Here is a 15,486-nt window from a genome sequence, read left to right on the forward strand (position 1 = left end):
GGAAATTCTGCAGTAGCTGCAGAATTGACCGTTCCTCAAGTAGGGCTCAGTTACATTAATAAGTATGTACTAACCACCTCAAAGAGTTCACTGACTAGCAGTACAACCAACCGTTTTCGCAATAATATTTATTCATAAGTAAATTAGATTATTAATCATAAAGTAATATCACGATATGATTCGTTCATTACATTAATTTTTATATGTTCTAAACTATGCCTGGCATGTTAGATATGAAATACTCATCTTTGAAAGATAGTATATAATTCAAATCCAGTAATTGATTAATGTTGGCGATTCTGCTACTGTACGTGACAATAGGTGACTGCGCAACTAGTTTCGTTGTAAAGGCGCCACTTCACTTTTATTGTCGTCTGCATCAGTCATGTGACGTCAATTTGTGGCCAACCATCTTGCAGTGGTGTAGAAGAAATGTTGGTGGGGATAGAAGTGTAGTGTGAAATGTAGAAAATTAATGTGAATGTTTATTTTATCAGTTAATTAACTAATTACATAATAGAGTGTTTTTGCATGCACACCGCTATTGATTTGGTACGAAATGTAAAGGTTAAATTGGATCAATTATGAACAATTTTGTTACTATATAAAAGAGGAGAAGAAACTGATTTTGAACACCCCAGAATTGAAGACGTTAAACTTACCATAATACAAATCTTCATAAAACTGATATTTTAAGCTACACAAGCATTACGTCCGCCATGAAAGCAGGATGACAATGGTTATAAAAGTGGTTAGTGTAGGATCGTCTATAGGCGGGATGTTGAACAAGTCACAACGTCTCTTGTTGGGCCTCTTCGTCCTGCTGCTAGTTGATGTTATATGGGTTTCGTCGTCGGAATTGACGAAGGTGAGGAGAACATTAACCTTGTATGTGTGTACATACAGTATTTATCTTCTCTGATGTTAACAGTTCGACTTACAGCATTCCTTTGGGATTTGTGGTGGACAAAGTGGCGCTGTGGCAGGTTTTCCCTGAGTACTTCGATTTCCCCTGCCAATCTTCCTTCCACCAATTGCTGCACAATCACCCTCACCTATGAATCTGGTACAATAGGCCAGAAGTGGCAGCAGTACAAGGGATTTAGTCCCGCCCCACTAGCAATAAAAAAAAATACAGCATTCCTGCCATAACATGTTCCATAAATTCAAATGGCATAAGTGTGTTGTTGGATATTTTTAGGGTAGAACATTGGTACCAGTGAATTTGTTCTTGACCTCTGTTTTTTTTACTGGAATGTTTTTGGTGTCGGCTCTTCATGTAATCATATGTCTTCACGGTGTGATGCTTAATTGGTTAACTACAGGGACAGCTTTTAATAACAGTGTAGTAGATGTCTGAATTTGTGAGTTGGAAATAATATTGTGCCAATCAGTGCGAGGTCTTCTGTAGTTGACAATAAAACTTCACAAGTGTGCAGTTTCCATTGTCATTTTTATGAAAGCAGTTATGATCAGTTTAGCTTAGTCAGTGTAGTGACTAGCTACAATATGGATAACTGAAATTTGAACCCTTGAAGGAACAGAGATTGTTACTGGAATCTGAGGTTCTTATGATGGGGAATACGAAAATTACCATCCTCTGAGATGTGATGCCTAGTAGTTGCTGCATGGTATCATATCCCAGAAGACGGTAATGTTCAGAAAAATTTTTCTTCACTGCTAGATCCATTTCAGGTTTTAGTTCCAGCCATTCTCTTATCCATGAATAGTGGTGGATCTCTTTTCTGTAGGTAAAGTGGCCAGGGCATAAAATTGACCCACCAATGTCTTCAGTTGAATGCATCAGGTTATGCATTCAGACCTTTATTTATCTTCATTGGATCAACACGTTTATGTTATGAAAGTGGATAATAGCAACTTTGTGACCTCACAACTTCACAACCACACAGCTTCAAAACTTTGACAGTTGATACAGCATAATTAGTTCATGAAGCGAATCTTTCCTAGTCAGAGACCAAAATTCACATCAGTGTAAAACAGCAGGGGTGTAGTTTATAGATGTCCTTTCAAGGTCAATGGAGATATGTCCAGCTGGATGTTTGCCTTTATGTTGTCCATGATCCCCATAATAATGTGTTATACCATTTGATATATTTTAATTAAACTTGGTATGGGCATAATTAGATTGAAGTCTACCCCACCTTTAGATTTTTTAATTCTCTGGTATCAATTCCACATATATTAGGTGGAAACAACTCTTGTGCCACTGAAATATTGTGTGATTAAATATCTTAAAAATGCACAACTTTTGTTGAAATATACTTTCTGTAGGAAAGAAGGTAGTCACATAAATTCCTCAAAGGACTGTCTTTATATGTTTTAGTCTTTCATTTTCTAGTTGAAGCATGGGAAAATAAAGATTTGGTCTGCTCTAATTCCATAAATGTCAGAGTGAAAGTTGCAAAGTTTAGTGTTCAGAAATGCTTGTATAAACAGTGTGTATTAGTACTCCTGTGTTTCAACACTTGTTTTCATTTTTATTTTATAAATTTTTTATTTGTATTGCATTATTTTTGGATTTTGTTTTCAGTATATATATCATAATGAAGATTTTGAAAAACCTTTCTTCAGCACATATGTGAAGACATCAATGTTTACTCTGTATCTACTGGGGCTGTGTTTTTGGCCATCTTGGCGAGACCAGTGTAATAAACCTACCACATACATGGTAAGTTAACATTTGTTTTCACATACTTATTTTGAACAGGCTGTAATGGTTTAGTGGAGCAAGACTACGAGTATAAATGCCATGATTTTCATATAATGTGGTGTAATATCAAACTGGAAAGAATAATTTAACCGAAATTAATTATGTTTAAGTGTTCACGATTTGAATTGTATTGTTAGTGTATAGGACAGTTCAATGGTTGACCCATTTGAATAGATTTGGAAACTTTGGAACAGTGAAAGGAAACTACCAGTTGGAAGCTAAGCTCTTGGTTGTTAAAACTATTCTCTCCTTTAGGTTAAGTAATGTTGCTGATCATTATAGGGAATGACATTAATGATTAATTGATAAATTTATTAATAAGGATTTCCAGTGCCAGTGTTTTAAATGAAAATTAATCCAGGACAGCATAATAACATATAAGAACTGCCATTCTTGGGATAATATTGAAGGTTATAGAACTGTATTCAACTGAAAACATAGTGGAAAAACATATGATTTTGAATTATTTTATTATATGACATTCATGACTCATGCCAGGCTAGACTTTTTTTTTTTTTTTAATTCGCTTAGCGGAGGGTGGAGTCCAACCGGGGCCACTCGGCATGACGGCCACTGATTGGTCTATTGTAGCCTGCCCCAAGTGATTATGATGATGGAGAATTTGGTGGAATGAAGATTGGCAGTGGAAACCGAAGTACTCGGAGAAAACTCCAGACCTGGGATCGAACCTGGGCCGCCGCAGTGGGAAACCAGCGACTAACTGCTTGAGCTATGGCGTGGCATAGGCTAGACTCTTAGTAAAAGTCACGCAATAAGTTAAACAATAGTCATTTTTGTTGAAGACTGAATATTGTTATACTTTGTAAGTAGGGGGATCTCCAGTCAGGAAGCTTGTACTCTACCAACCAAACTGACCTAGAGCACTGGGACATGTTACAGCTGTGTTAGTGATGACAGTACAAAATTATAAACATAACTTTTATTTTCTTTTTACAGTACATTGATCCAAATGTGGAAGATGAAAACTTCTATACAGAGGGAAATACAAGTTTGGTAAGCGTTGACCTGAATTTACTATGCATATAATAGTAATCAGGTGTCTTCTTTTTTATTGCTAGTGGGATGGTACTAAGTCCCTTGTACTGCAGCCACTTCTGACCTATTGTACCAGCCCCAGATGATAGGTGAGGGTGATTGTGGAGCAATTGGTGGAATGAAGATTGTTAGGGGAAACTGAAGTACTCAAAGAAAACCTGCCCCAGCACCACTTTGTCCACCACAAATACCACTTGACCAGACCTGGGATCAAACCCAGGCCGCCGTGGTGGGAAACCAGTGACTAACCGCTTGAGCTATGGCGTGGCCTTAATCAAGTGAAAAGACTCCAGTCTTTAAGATTATGATCTTATGGGATATGATGCTTTATAGTGTGGTAGATAGGTTCCAGTGTTTGGATTAATTTGCTACCTGCCACAAAGATGGAAGCAGCAGGTTTCTCTGAAACTTTGGTAGTTACTTACCAGCCTACATTGCATCTCATCTCAGAAGAGTGTATTCTTAATGTTTGCTGAGATGAGAGCATCATTTCACTTATGTTGCATTCCTGTTGTTTGCATTATAAGACAAATTCCAATTCAAAAGTATGATTGAGAATAGTTCAGATGTTTTTTTTTTTTCAAACATGATCAGTGTAAATAATGCTACCTATCCTCTGTACTACTGAGACTGAATATGTTCCACACACCTTTTTTTTCTTTTGTTGTTTCCAAATATTAAACCTGAAAACACTATTCAACTTTATAGGTATATGGTATGTTCAGTGTTTATAAGACAAATTAAAAGTGCTTCTGATACTTTTTAAGTACATACCTGAACATGCTGAAACTTACATAATGCATTCCTTTTATCATTTATGTCATCCTTCACATAATTTGGCTATACTCTGACTTTTCTGTTGGTATTTTCCACTTATTTTCAGTTGTACTGATACCTTTAGTACTCTCTTAACTTCTGTCCTCATTAAATATACAAACCACTACTTTTCATTTTCACTGTATCTGAAATTGAGTTGAATGTTGATTTTGAAAGTAACCAATCAAATTACTAGTTGTAAACAACTATTAACATTCAGAAATAAACTGTGTGTTGGAACTTACAGGTAGAAACATAAAGAAGAGTAAAGAAGGTTAATGTTTATTTCCTGAAGAACTTTTCTGCACATGTTACATATCATTTTACAAGGGACAACATTGAAGTTCAATATGTAAACATATTTCTCTTACAGAGTGATCCTACATTCGTCCCAATAAAATTTCCTGATCCAAGTGACAGAAGTTCTGGAACTGAGAGTGATGACTCATCTGTAAAATCTGTACGCTTCAGCAAACTTGCTGAGGTTAGTTTAATAATATCGTACTAGGTATTTTAACTTAACTTCATGTGGTTTGGAAGTGAGTTCTTTCTGTTTCATGCAGTTGCGTTTCTTTATATCAGTTATGTGGTACATATGTGACTTGATTTCAGGTTCGTCACATGTCAGAGACTGATGCAACTGAAGCACTCCTGGCACGTCTGTCATATCAAGCTAGTGTGCGTGCAGGAGAAGTAGCTCGGCGTGCTGCTAGTAAATTCCCTATACAGAAAGTTGCGAAAATTTCTCTTATGTTTTGCATTTTGGTGAGTTAGAAGAATCTAGAAAATTGTTGTAGTGGAAGTTCATTTATTTCCATGCATATAATAGGTGGAACTAGAACAGTGGCCCATGCCTATTCAAGGGCAAAAAGAGGAATCAGAACTCAATTTATATCAGGATTACTGTCTTTGACAGTGTCGGGTAGAACATTTTGGAGGAACTTGTTACATCCATCTTCACTGGCAGTGCTAGTGCTCAGCTTATTCTGTTGTCCTGAAGATGTGAGCAGCAGTTTCCTTTAAAACGCTGATAATATTCTAGCAGCTTACACATTACCAGTCATATCGCAAAAGCTATCTTACAAACAAATTCGTTTTGTATAAATAAATATTACAGAAATGAAAGTAATTCAGTAACATAGTTGCCTCGATAAATTTGGGTAATACTTTGTGGAATCTCTCCTTGGGAATAATAAAATATCAAGTTTCATGTTTCTGTGCTGAAATTATTTTTGCAGAATGTTCATGAAAGACCTTTTGACATACTGTTTCCCAATTCTTCTCCATCTCTAGCCATCCATAATTAATGGAACTACAAGATAAATTATTCAGGTTTTCTAATGTCACTCATAAATTGGAGAAACTAGGTTTCAAACAGTTACTCTTCTTTATTTAATTTACAAAATTGTAAGAATGTGTTTGTTGTCAACATTGCACTTGTAAGATTTCTTAACTGAGTTTATGAAGTTTAAGCGTAGGCTAACCTATTCACACTCTCACTCCAAGTAGCCTGCTCTAGAATGCTACCCATGGAAAAGTGTTTGTAATTGTTTCCATTATTCCTTATCTGTGAATTACCTTCAGTGGTACTCTAGATGTTACCTGCAGCTTCAACAGTGTACTGAACCATACAGCATCATAGTAACACTTGCAGATGGCAGCAGAAACACTTTAAGGGATCTTTCACATTTTCCTTTGATATGCATGTTGTGATGATGAGCTGTAGCATGGGAGCATATAGGTATGCTTATGGATGGGAATAGGTTCATTTTAGGTAGAAATCAATGATAACTCTTCTTTTTGATTAAACTTTTTTTTTTCTTTCAGTGGTTTATTGCCAACTATACGTATCAGACTGCTTTAGCTGATACAGAAGCAGGCATCATCACAGTTCTGTCTTCAACATCCAGTTTGTTTACACTGATATTGGCTGCTCTTTTTCCGTCGAACCTGGGTGACCGTTTCACTCTGTCTAAACTAGTAGCTGTATGTATAAGCATCAGTGGGCTTGTAAGTAAATTTCTGCTTTCAGAACTGCATTTACATGTCTCTAGTGTAGTAATAAACAGATAATTCTTCGTATGTGATAAGTATGTACCCTTAGAAGAAGGTTTTGTTTTAACACTTGCTTATTCATTGTGTAGCATCATTGATGTCACAGTAAGTCACGCTATACTCAGTTGATGAAGGATTGGAATTTATGCACATCCTGTCCTCCATTTTAGATCTCTTTATAGCATGTGGCTGTTGGTTGAGTTGATTTTAACAGATTTACGTATATGTTTGTTTAAATGGGCCCAGTGCCAAATTTTGTATTGACTGCATTACAGTTACATAGCAGAACAAAGGAAAATAAGGATGTTCCGTGAAAAATATGTTAAATATTTATTTATGCTCAAAATGTTTTTTGCCTCACAACATTCATATGCCTGTTTGGAGAGTGTGCCCTTAGGTTCAAGATCTGGTGTTCTGTGATATTTTACTGCTTTGTTGTTCAGATTTGAGGTTTTTGGAGTGAAGAATATTTAAACTGGCCTTGTGGGTTATGATAGAGGCAGTATGTTTCTCAGAAACATTTTCAACCACCTATCAAATTACATGGTATTATAACTGTGAAGACCGTAGTCAAAACCTAAATCATATGATGAAGGAAATAGGAATGAGGATGTAAATTGCATTCAAGAACTCTACCACAGCACTCGGCATGCCGCTTTAATGGTCGTGGCTGCCATACATATGAATAAGAGTATAAAGTACACATCACAATATTGTGGGTGTTCTCTGTTAAATCTATGGTAGGAACAGGAACATAAAACTGATAAGTTATATTTTTAAATACTCTTGTCTTTGGTACACAGTTTTCATGGATTTGAACAAGTGGATAAAAGAATGAGACATCTCTTTATCAGTGTTGAAATTGTCTCGTTACTGTTCTGAACCTCTGACCCGACAATTATTGAAAAGTACAACAGACAAGAGATAATGATAAAGAGTACGGTCATTCTGTGCATCTGTTATCAGGTGTTTTCACAGCAAAAGCAAACATTTACATTCTTTTAGCAATAATTCACTTTAATTATAACTGTTCATGGCTGCTCAGTGGAGAAACGTAGAACTAATTGATGTGGTAGAGAATGGAATTGACAAAAATTATTCATTCTTAAAATCAGTTATTGCAGCATTTAATGTTAGGGTATTATAGGTAATTTCTACCTTGAAAGTGCATCTGTTCAGGTAATTCAACTTCATAATTATAATAATCAGTATTACACTTACCTATATCTCACAAAATTATTATCATCCTTAATTGTTCCTTGCATCCTGTTGTGTATTAAATGAATATTAGAGTTAATTTTACCGACCACACAACACGTTTTTTATTTACTGTCACACTACATGTTTCAACGTCAAGAGGTCATCCTCAGGTGTACGAACACAGTTGCACAATCACACGCAATCACATTCGTTTTTCCACTTATTTTGATCCTGTATCCTGTTATTTGAGCGTGGACCTGAACAGGATACAGGATCAAAATAAGTGGAAAAACGAATGTGATTGCGTGTGATTGTGCAACTGTGTTCGTACACCTGAGGATGACCTCTTGACGTTGAAACATGTAGTGTGACAGTAAATAAAAAACGTGTTGTGTGGTCGGTAAAATTAACTCTAATATTTATTATCATCCTTACTGCAAAATGAGATGGAAGAGAAATAAGAAGATGGAAATGAAAAGGCAGAAAGGTGTAAGGAGATGGAGTTAAGGTTAAGAGAACAAGGAAGAGGAGGAAGGAGGAGGAAAATATGTAAAAGGGAAGAAGACTATGAATCAGGAGACAGGTAAGGAGAAGAAGATGAGGAAGTAGAAGGAGAGTATGAGAAAATAACTTGGATTTGAAAGGGCCATGTCTCTTCTCTCCAGTTGTATCAAGACTGTAGACAGGTGTATTCACATATGCAATGCAATCTATTCTGCTGCATGAAACAGTCAGTGAAGTTCAGTTTTACAGAAATAGTTGTGCACTCCATTTTTTGACAGCCAATGTATGTTTATTGTGAAATAATTGAAGCCATAGAACAGCTGTTGTAAACACCGACATATGATTGGATCTGGAAAATATAATATACAGTAATTTTTTTTTTTAATTCCCTCTGTACACTGTTGGAGTTGTTCCTTGTTCTCTCTTCTGGTTATAACCCCATGTCAAGTAATAAAAATACTTCCAGCAGTTTGGAGGAAGGTGTTCCATATGTTGATAGTCAGTGTTGAGGCAGTTAGGTCTTCTAAAGCTTTTGCATCTATAATGTGTTCAAGATTTCCAGTACCTCAGAGTTGCAAGACCTGAATTTAGTCTTGTGCCATTGCTACTTGCACCGTTTTCAGTACAGAACAGTTCTCTATAAAATTTGTAAGTATGATTTTTATGATGAATCAAATTCATCAGACGTGAAAATAAATGTAAGAAATATTGTTAAAAATTAGATCCCTGCAATTGATATTGTGTGTTGTCTTTATGGTCACTCTTTAGTGCTTGTTGTATGTAATGTGTACTGGGTGATAATTTAGATACCATAAAGAGAAACACACAAACTAATTGACATTAGTAAGCAAGGGAAGTCTAGAAGTAAACACAAAGAAAACTAAGTATATGTTGCTGTCTCATCACCAAAATGCAGGGCAAAATCATGATGTAAAGATAGGTAACAGATATTTTGAAAATGTGGCACAGTTCAGATATTTGGGAATGCCTATAACAAATCAAAACCTGATTCAGGAGGAAATTAAGAAGAGATTGAACTCTGGTAATGCTTGCTACCATTTGGTCCGGAACCTTTTGTCTTCTTGTCTGCTGTCTTAAAACATAAAAATTAAAATATATAAAACTATAATTTTGCCTGTGGTTCTGTATTGGTGTGAAACTTGGTCTCTGACATTAAGGGAGGAACATAGACTGAGGGTGTCTGAAAACAGGGTGTTGAGGAAAATATTTGTACTGGAGAGAAATGAAGTGACAGGAGGTTGGAGAAAACTGCAGGATGAACATCATAATTTGTACTCTTCTCCAAGTATAGTTAGAATGATCAAGTCAAGGATGATGAGATTGGCAGGGCATGTGGCATGAATGGGAGAGAAGAGGAATGCATGTAGGATATGTGGGAGAGCCAGAAGGAAAGAGACCTCTGGGAAGACCAAGAAGTAGGTGGGTGGACAATATTAAAATGGATATTAGACAGGATGGTATGGATTGGATTGCTCTGGCTCAAGCTAGGGACATGTGGAGGGATCTTTTGAACATGGTAATGAACCTTCAGGTTCAATAAAATGCTGGGAAGTTCCTGAGTAGCTGCACAGTTGGCATCTTTTCAAGAAGGGCTCAGCCCCAAGAGTGAGTCAGTGTATGTAATGTTGCTGCTTGCTGGATGTTTCTGTTTTGTGTGTAGGTGTTGGTGAGCCTGTCAGATCTCACGGTTGAAGTGAAGGTTCCAGCAGGAGCTATTTTGGCTCTAGTCAGTGCTTTCTTTTATGCTGCATATTTGGTCTTTTTACGTAAGAAGGTAGATCATGAAGATAAAATGGACATTCCTATGTTTTTTGGTAGGTGTCTTTGATGGGTAATTTCTAATTAGTAAGTTTCTGGTTTCATCAAGTAATGACTGATATATGCTGAAATCCGTATTTAATGATTCTATAGAGAATTGGGTTTTCTTACACTGAATTAAGTTTTTTTACTAAATGAGGGTTGAGCAAAATTGTATCCAGAAAATGTTCACCTTCCTATGTGCCATTATGATTGTTACAAATGTAGCTGAAGAGACTATTTGTGTGCAAGGAAGTACATGTACACAGTCATATGAAATTAATTTCAGTAATAATGAATAATGTATGAAATAAACACTGAAAGAACCTCAGTTGAGAAATGAAGCAATGTGATGCCACAGCTTGGTGATTAGGTGCTTACTCATCATGTAAATTTTTCAAAGGCTGTGGTTATGAGGTTACTGTTTTTAGTATAGAGAAAATATGAATATTGAATGTTGTCTTATTCAGAGTTTGATTAAATCTAGGTTCCAGTTAACTGTATATAGGAAAATATTACATTGTTTATATTGGGCTTTGATTGGGACCAGAAAAAGTATTTGCTAAATTGAGATTGCTCTGTAAATGAAACCAGGTGTAAAGAATACATTTTAAGTTATAATGAAAGAGTGCATACAGAAGAACTGGTATGTCATGGTCATTAACTGATGGTGATAATTCTGTGCCCTTGAGTTCAGTGTCTGTTGCCTTTTGCCATATTAAGGAATGTTTGAAAATTCTGTTTGCTAGTTCCATATGGTGGTGAATCATGGTCTTTCACTTCAGCAGAAGAACAGAGTTCAAAATTATTGCTGAAAAATGTTCATACCTCAGGAGGATTAACTAGCAAGAGATTGGTGAGGACTGCTGAGTAAGGAACTTTTTAGTTTGTGTTGAATGGTAAAGTAAAGGAATTAGAATTGAACAGGACATGTAGCATTTGTACAAAAATTAAGAAATGCATTCAAAATTTTGTTGGATATGAGGTTCTCACAGCAATGCTCTGCTCTCTGACTACTTCTTGCTGGTTTCTTGCTTAGCATACTTTTCCACCTGTGGTTTCTCTTCTAGCTCTGTTAACAAATTTTGTATTCCAACTTGTTCTAAATTATCATCCTAAAAATTAATATTTTATACATCCAAATATCCTCAAATCAAAACACTTCAATGAGCACAATGTCATTTTTCTATAATTTATAACCAGTCCCTCTTTAATTCACATAGTTCTTTTTTGTTTGATATTTGACCATCCAGAGTTTGTCATGTTTCATTGTGAGTATAACCACACTTGGTAATGACTGTTTGGACACTAAACAGAGTTTAAAGGCGCGTCCACATTACTCATGCTTGTGCGTCAGAAGCTTACTGCTGCCGGAAAATCAGAATCTGGAGCTGACGAAGTGGACGCCCAAACTGGTTTGCATACAAAGCCTTCGCATTTCTTCACAACAGATATCAGCTCCAGATCCTGATTTTCTGGCAGCCGTAAGCTTCTGACGCACGAGCACGAGTAATGTGGACATGCCTTAATGTAGAGTTGAAAGTAAGGAGCATTAAATAGGGGTACCACTGTACACAGCTTTTACTATGCACAAAGATGATGTTCTCTTGTTTTCAGGATTTGTTGGGTTGTTCAACTTACTGCTGTTGTGGCCATTATTCTTCCTTTTCCACTACAGTAAGTGGGAACTGTTTGAATGGCCTACGCGGCATCAGTGGACATTTCTATTACTCAATGGCTTGGTTGGAACTGTACTCTCAGAAGTACTTTGGCTCTGGTATATCAATATAGACTCTTATCCGTTTATAATAGTGTTATTGGTTATTCTATTGTCTGTCATAAAGGTATGGCTACCTCTTGACAAGGATTATAGTTCATATACTTCAGTATTATGTTCACTAATTGAAAACCAGTATTTACTTACACAAAGGAATATGTCTCATGATATTTCCCATTTGTGGTTTTGTTAAACTGTGATTATATTGCCTCATCTTCCTAACATCCTTTGATTGAATGGACATTACCACCATTTTGAGTGTTCTAGTGCACCTGCCAGGAATTGAACCCTGACTATGCAGTTTATAGCCAGTAGCTGTATGTACTGATCTATGACAGTTGAAAACTTGCCTGTGAACATACAAAGGTATATAAAAGAATGACTTATGAACAAATGTCAAAGTTTAACCATCATATTTTCATATGATATACAGAAAAAGTAACAAAATCTGAAAATATTGTCCTCATGACATACAATGAAGGCTTTGTTGTGTGTTTTTGTGCAAAATACTTAAAATAAGTACAGTATGCAAGAAAACTTATCAGGAAGGGTGTAACAAGGTTGTTTTGTCAATAGGGGCTGCTTCTTGACATCATCACTGATAGCTACAGTTGCCATCAGTCTCACAATACCAATGTCCATGTTTGCCGATGTGATGTTTAAAAGGGTGAATTATCCATCCATGTTTTACATTGGTTCTATACCAATGTTTCTTGCATTCTTTGCGGTAACATTGCTTGCACATTATGAGAACTGGGACCCTGTGATGGAAGGTATTCGGAGGTGTTACATCTTTGTTTTTAGAAGAAATCGACCAGTCAGGTAACTTCCTCTTTGCCCATTAAGTTGAATGATCAGATATCTTTGAATGTTTAAAAAACTGTATTCTGTACCATCAAATGTGTTAATAGTATGCATTTCATAGACCACATGTTGCAGTTGCTGGCCTACCATTACCAGTTAGGCACTTTGTATGCATTTTCAGGATTTTCTGATGCAGTTTAAAAGTCACTCCTCTTGAAGGAGAGCTTTTAGATTAATTCCCTTCTGTTGGAGTGCCTATTATTTTCAGTTATTGGTTACATCATTCCGGACTGTCTGCTTGTCAAAGCAGGTAATGAAGAGTCCAATTCTGAGATGGAGCCACTTTTGAGGTAGACTTTGCTACCCTTGATGTTAGGGTAATGATGTTAGTTGGCAGCGATGACCTGTGGCTTATGTGGCTCCAAACCATGAAAGAGGCTTGCTGTTCTCCACATTCATATATTAATAGCTGTGTGAAAGGCGATACAAAAATATCCAGAAATATCTGCACTTGGCCTGACCTGTCTCAAACCCAAGACTGCATTATCTCTAATAAGTTCTCATTATTTCCTGATTCAGAAATAATTACTTGAAGGAAAATATTAATAACAGTTTTGTCCAAAAATTTGTTTAAAGATTGATCTGTAATCCATGCATATTTGTAGCTCAGATTAATTTGCTTATTGCCTTTTATTGTCATGTTTGATGCAGTTGTTCTAAGCCATTGTTATAAATGAGCATTTCGGAGTGACCTTCCTAATATGGTGGTGTCTGTGCTGTGAAATGCATAGGCCTGTAGATGGGGAAAGAATGAAAAAGTTTTTTAATTCAGTATCTATCAGCATTGATACAAAATATGAAACATATCAAGTTCTTTTAATGCGTCAGTCTTGTAAAACAGTAAAACACAGATTTATATGAAATTTACTGAATTCACAAAAATGAGTTTTTGAAGTAACTGTGAAGTTCTGTGGGTGTGGGATTTCATGGGAACATACAAATTTTGATTACAATATTGTTGATTTCTTTTCCTCCACAGAATCTCTGACTGTGAAGATGAACAAACAGAGTCATTGATTGGAATCAACTCAGGAGACCATGAAGCATAATTTGCTGTAAGTTTCTTGCTTACATTATGTAATGAAACGGATTCGTGAACTTATTTGGTCCCTTGCAGTGGTTTCAAGACACAAGAATTTGCGAGGAGTAACAGTTCATAAGGAATATTGGACTGATATTTGTCATAATATATGTGATGAATGTTAGAATGATGTTTCACGTTTAGAAGTTTGCAAGATAAAGAATATCAGTCAATTTTGAACAGTTACATGGATTGCAATGGCGGTATTTTGAAGCACTGTGCTAAGCAAACATAATAAACCAATTAGCTGAGCAGCTGCAGTATTGATATTTTATTGCTATTCGCTGTGGTTTTCAGTATCAACTAAACATGTACTTCAGGGAATCACAACTCACTCATCTGTGTGTCTGATGTAAATCACAAATTTTAGTATCTTTAACTTATTGTATTGAAGCAGGGCTGCCAAATTTTGCGCTTGACTTAACGTTGTGTTTTTACAGTGCAGAGATTAACTGTAGCCATAATTATCTTATTGGCCTCACATGTTGACTCGTTGCTAGTATGCCTGATCTGAGTTCATGAGGCACTAGTTCAGAGTTCAGCTGTATGCTATCTGGATTGTTCATGGTATTGCCCAGTCTAACTAGGAGTTGTCAGATTCAGGCATTGAAATCAACCATGAGTGCTTTCTCTCCCGTTCATTGCGCATAATCAACCCAATTCCATTTGGCCTGTTAAGTCTGCTCCCCCAAGCAACCGAAATATATCTTGTAGTTACTATAGGATTCTGACGATGGTGTATAACACACTGATATATTGGGTTTTTGGACTTTATCCATCATCCTGGTTTTTAAGATAATTAATAAAAACACGACGTTTCGGAAACTGGATCTGTTTCCGTCCTCAGGTGAAGGAAAACACCTATTCTGTTGGGTCCGTTAGAAAGAGCTAGCCTCAATCACTGTTTTTATTAATTATATTAAAAACCAGGACGATGGATAAAGTCCAAAAACCCAATATATAAGTGAAATATATCTTATTTGACGTGACAACTGTGTTAGTCCTGAGAGTAGGGGTTCGCTGGCACACACGTGAAATTTAATGAAATATTTCATGTGATACTAAAACTGTTTATGTTCCTATATTTGTTCAATTCTTATGAAGGTGTTGGAGACTAATATAAACACACAAACCATCCAGATGAAGATAACGAGAAAATCGTAAAAATCAAGAACTAGAAGGGTGTTGGCAGTTTAAATTTAGTGCACAAAAAGTGTAAAAATTGTGTATTTTTTATATGTATTCTTTCAAATGTGAACCATTTGGTAAGAATAAATATGCAGAAACTCTTTAAATGGTGTGCACTATGAAAATTTATAACAACATTTTAGGCATTATGAGTGAATGAGAATATGCATTTATTTTTGTGTTTTCATAATTTTGGGAGTGATTTTTGTTTTAGTAATCAAATGTTCATCTTTTGTGTTTCTGAACTTGTATTCAAGGTAGCAGATTCTTTGATGTAAGTTGCTGAAGTGTTTAATAGTTTCCATGATGTTGTAAATATTATATATTTATTTAATGGGCACTGAAACTTTTATGTAACAGATTTCAGTATGCCAGAGTGAAATGGTGCTGATTATC

At 36.0% G+C, this 15,486-nt stretch overlaps 1 protein-coding gene across 1 annotated transcript; it reads left to right on the top strand.

Moving 5' to 3' along the window:
* Positions 1-369: 369 nt before the first annotated feature.
* LOC111875677 (solute carrier family 35 member F5) lies at positions 370-14,684 on the top strand. Its single transcript, XM_023872099.2, has 10 exons — positions 370-868; positions 2,552-2,689; positions 3,689-3,745; positions 4,977-5,087; positions 5,216-5,368; positions 6,431-6,613; positions 10,044-10,197; positions 11,798-11,957; positions 12,534-12,779; positions 13,801-14,684. The coding sequence occupies exons 1-10, from the start codon at positions 731-733 to the stop codon at positions 13,868-13,870; spliced, it is 1,410 nt and encodes a 469-aa protein (XP_023727867.1). The 5' UTR covers positions 370-730; the 3' UTR covers positions 13,871-14,684.
* The last annotated feature ends 802 nt before the right edge of the window (positions 14,685-15,486 follow it).

This window comes from Cryptotermes secundus, unplaced genomic scaffold (genome assembly GCF_002891405.2).
Source record: "Cryptotermes secundus unplaced genomic scaffold, Csec_1.0 scaffold342, whole genome shotgun sequence".
NCBI lineage: Eukaryota > Metazoa > Arthropoda > Insecta > Blattodea > Kalotermitidae > Cryptotermes > Cryptotermes secundus.

Bases quoted from the DNA above. Each gene is read 5' to 3' on its own strand.
- LOC111875677 (XM_023872099.2), top strand. From the start codon at position 731: ATGACAATGGTTATAAAAGTGGTTAGTGTAGGATCGTCTATAGGCGGG. The intron at 5,088-5,215 runs GTTAGTTTAATA...ACTTGATTTCAG, and splicing joins GCTTCAGCAAACTTGCTGAG to GTTCGTCACATGTCAGAGAC. The intron at 10,198-11,797 runs GTAGGTGTCTTT...TCTTGTTTTCAG, and splicing joins GGACATTCCTATGTTTTTTG to GATTTGTTGGGTTGTTCAAC.